Here is a 2,500-nt window from a genome sequence, read left to right as displayed (position 1 = left end):
GTGAGGGGAGTAGGAGAGTCGGAGCGGGAAAGGCGGAGGGGGGGGGGGGCAGTACTAAAGGAAAACGTGGATGGGGATTAAGGCGATAGTAGGAAGGGGGCGAGGGGGGGAAGGAGGTGTTAATGGGGAGGGGACGAGGGGGGGAGGGGGACGGTAGTAGAGGAAAGCGGAGAGGGCGAAGGGGGAGAGGAGGGAGGGGGGTGAAGTGGAGGCCGGGAGAGGAGGAACCACGTGTGACCATAACGGCCCCCTTGTGTTCTCAAACGGGGTGGGGAGAAGCTGGCTTGGGTGAGTGGTTGGGCGGGTGGGTTGCGCGGGCGTTCGGACGGAGGGCGCGCCTCGTTCTGCTCAGCCGTTTTGCTTGTGACCCACATTCTCTCGCGTCTGTTTGCTTGTGCCTCTGTTTCGCTGCTCTAGTTTCCCCGTTACCTTTTATTACTGATCTTCTTTAGTTTATTATTCTAAACATTTTTTTTTCATTATGTTTATTTTTCTCCCTTCCCCCTCCTTTCCTCTTTCGTCCTCTCACACCACTCCCCTTCCCCTCACTCCCCTCCCCCTCCATTTCGCCCTCTCATCTCCCTCCTCTTCTCTTCCCACCCTCCTCACGCGTTCTGTCTCCTACCATCTCCCACCCACCCACCCCCAGTCACACCCTCTCTTTCCCTGCCCCCTTCCCTCTCCACCCTCACCCCTGCATCTAATTCGCGTATCCCATTCAAACTTTTGAATGACTTGGAGCATGACTAAAGCTTGTTGCTCTTGAGGGCGACAGGTGGTGTGGCTGTGGCCCTGCATACACGTGGTGGCAAGGCAGCCTGTGCGATTAAACTGCACTGTGGCTTCAAGTGCATTCTTTTCCCCCCCATTTTCTTACTTGGAAGGAAAGAGAGACAGGCAGATAGATAGAAAGGCTATCTGACTGACTGACTGACTGACTGACTGATTTGACTGACTGACTGACTGACTGACTGACTGACTGACTGACTGACTGACTGACTGACTGACTGACTGACTGACTGACTGACTGACTGACTGACTGACTGACTGACACACACACACACACACACACACACACACACACACACACACACACACACACACACACACACACACACACACACACACACACACACATAGATAGAGAGATAGAGAGATAGAGAGATAGAGAGATAGAGAAATAAATAGAGAGACAGGTTGACGGACGGACGGATACCAAGACAGGAGGGGGTCCTTATATTTATCTGATATTATGTTTCTTATATATAAATGATATGAATGATATGTGTATACTGTTATTTTTCTGATGTTATTACTCTGCAAAGTTAAGCATGTCTGCTTATTTGTTAGCAGTGTTACATGAAGAGTTAATGAATGATTGTAAACTTTGATGTGATTATTGGCTTTGGACTAGAGGGAGATTGATCAGATTTTGGTGGCAAGTTAGATCTGCATGCTGGTCGAGGATGAAGTCCTAAAATCCTTCTTTGCAGTGAACGTTGATGGAATATAGATTCTAGCAGTAGAATTTCATTTTCTTTAACAGTTTATGGCAGACTTAAGTATTTCGAAGCTCGGCTCTTACATTCTCTCGCTCTATATACATATCGGGTGCAGCATCTGTATCTGTTTAGATATATAGCATGCACGCACGCACACACGCACGCACGCGCGCACACGCACACATAGTAAATATGTGGGATTTTGACATTTGCATGTGGATACGCTGTCCTATTGCAGTTTCTTTATTTGTATTTGTATGATTTTTTTTTTTTTTTTTTTCATTGTCAATGTGATTATTACTTTTTTGTGTGTGTTTTCTCTTTCCACCACACCCTTCCCTTCCTCATGTATCTCTCTTCCCATACTTAACCTTTTTCCTCCATTCCACTTTTCTTTCCCCATTCCTTCTCCGTTCTTCCACCTTTCCACTTGCAGTTTCCAACATTTTGTTTCTCCTTCCATCCCTTTCCTTCCTTTCCCTTCCCTTTCCTTCTTCCCTTCCCTCCTCCTCTTCTCACTTTCTCTTCCCTTCATACCTCTTGGAGTAACATCAATATCAATTATAAGTTATATTGCAAAGTAAAGGTATTTTTCCTTCATTGCAACATTTGATGCTATGAAGAACATTGACCAGATTCACTAAGACCTCTTTACTCTCGGCAGGAAGCCAGAATGGGAAGAAGCCCAAGAGAAGCATCTTCCGCACACTCTTCTGCTGTTGTGTGTCAGGAGAGAGCGACAGTGGTGGATCGGCCAACGGAGTGTGTGTCTCAGAAGATGTGTCTCCCTACACCCACCTACAACCCCCCACGGGGCCACAGCGGCACCTCCTGCCAGCAGTCAGCCATCGAGACATGCACAAAAAGTGCATGGTTATTGACCTTGACGAGACGCTTGTCCACTCCTCCTTCAAGGTGAGTGTTCAGGGATATCAGCTGATTGATGTCTTATTCTGTTTATTTATATATTTATTTAACTATTCTTCTATTTATTTATT

The 2,500-nt window shown here is 46.8% G+C and overlaps 1 protein-coding gene across 1 annotated transcript in view; it reads left to right on the top strand.

Moving 5' to 3' along the window:
- LOC125045431 (phosphatase Herzog-like) overlaps positions 1–2,500 on the top strand; it is an 18,683-nt gene that overhangs the window by 11,101 nt on the left and 5,082 nt on the right. Inside the window, exon 2 of the mRNA XM_047642671.1 lies at positions 2,167–2,417. Within this exon, the coding sequence (XP_047498627.1) occupies positions 2,358–2,417 (60 nt within the window). The 5' untranslated portion in view covers positions 2,167–2,357. The remainder of the gene's footprint in view (positions 1–2,166; positions 2,418–2,500) is intronic.

Source organism: Penaeus chinensis, chromosome 37 (genome assembly GCF_019202785.1).
Source record: "Penaeus chinensis breed Huanghai No. 1 chromosome 37, ASM1920278v2, whole genome shotgun sequence".
Lineage (NCBI taxonomy): Eukaryota > Metazoa > Arthropoda > Malacostraca > Decapoda > Penaeidae > Penaeus > Penaeus chinensis.
The sequence above is the reverse complement of the archived record's forward strand: the minus strand, read 5'-3'. Positions and strand labels throughout refer to the sequence as shown.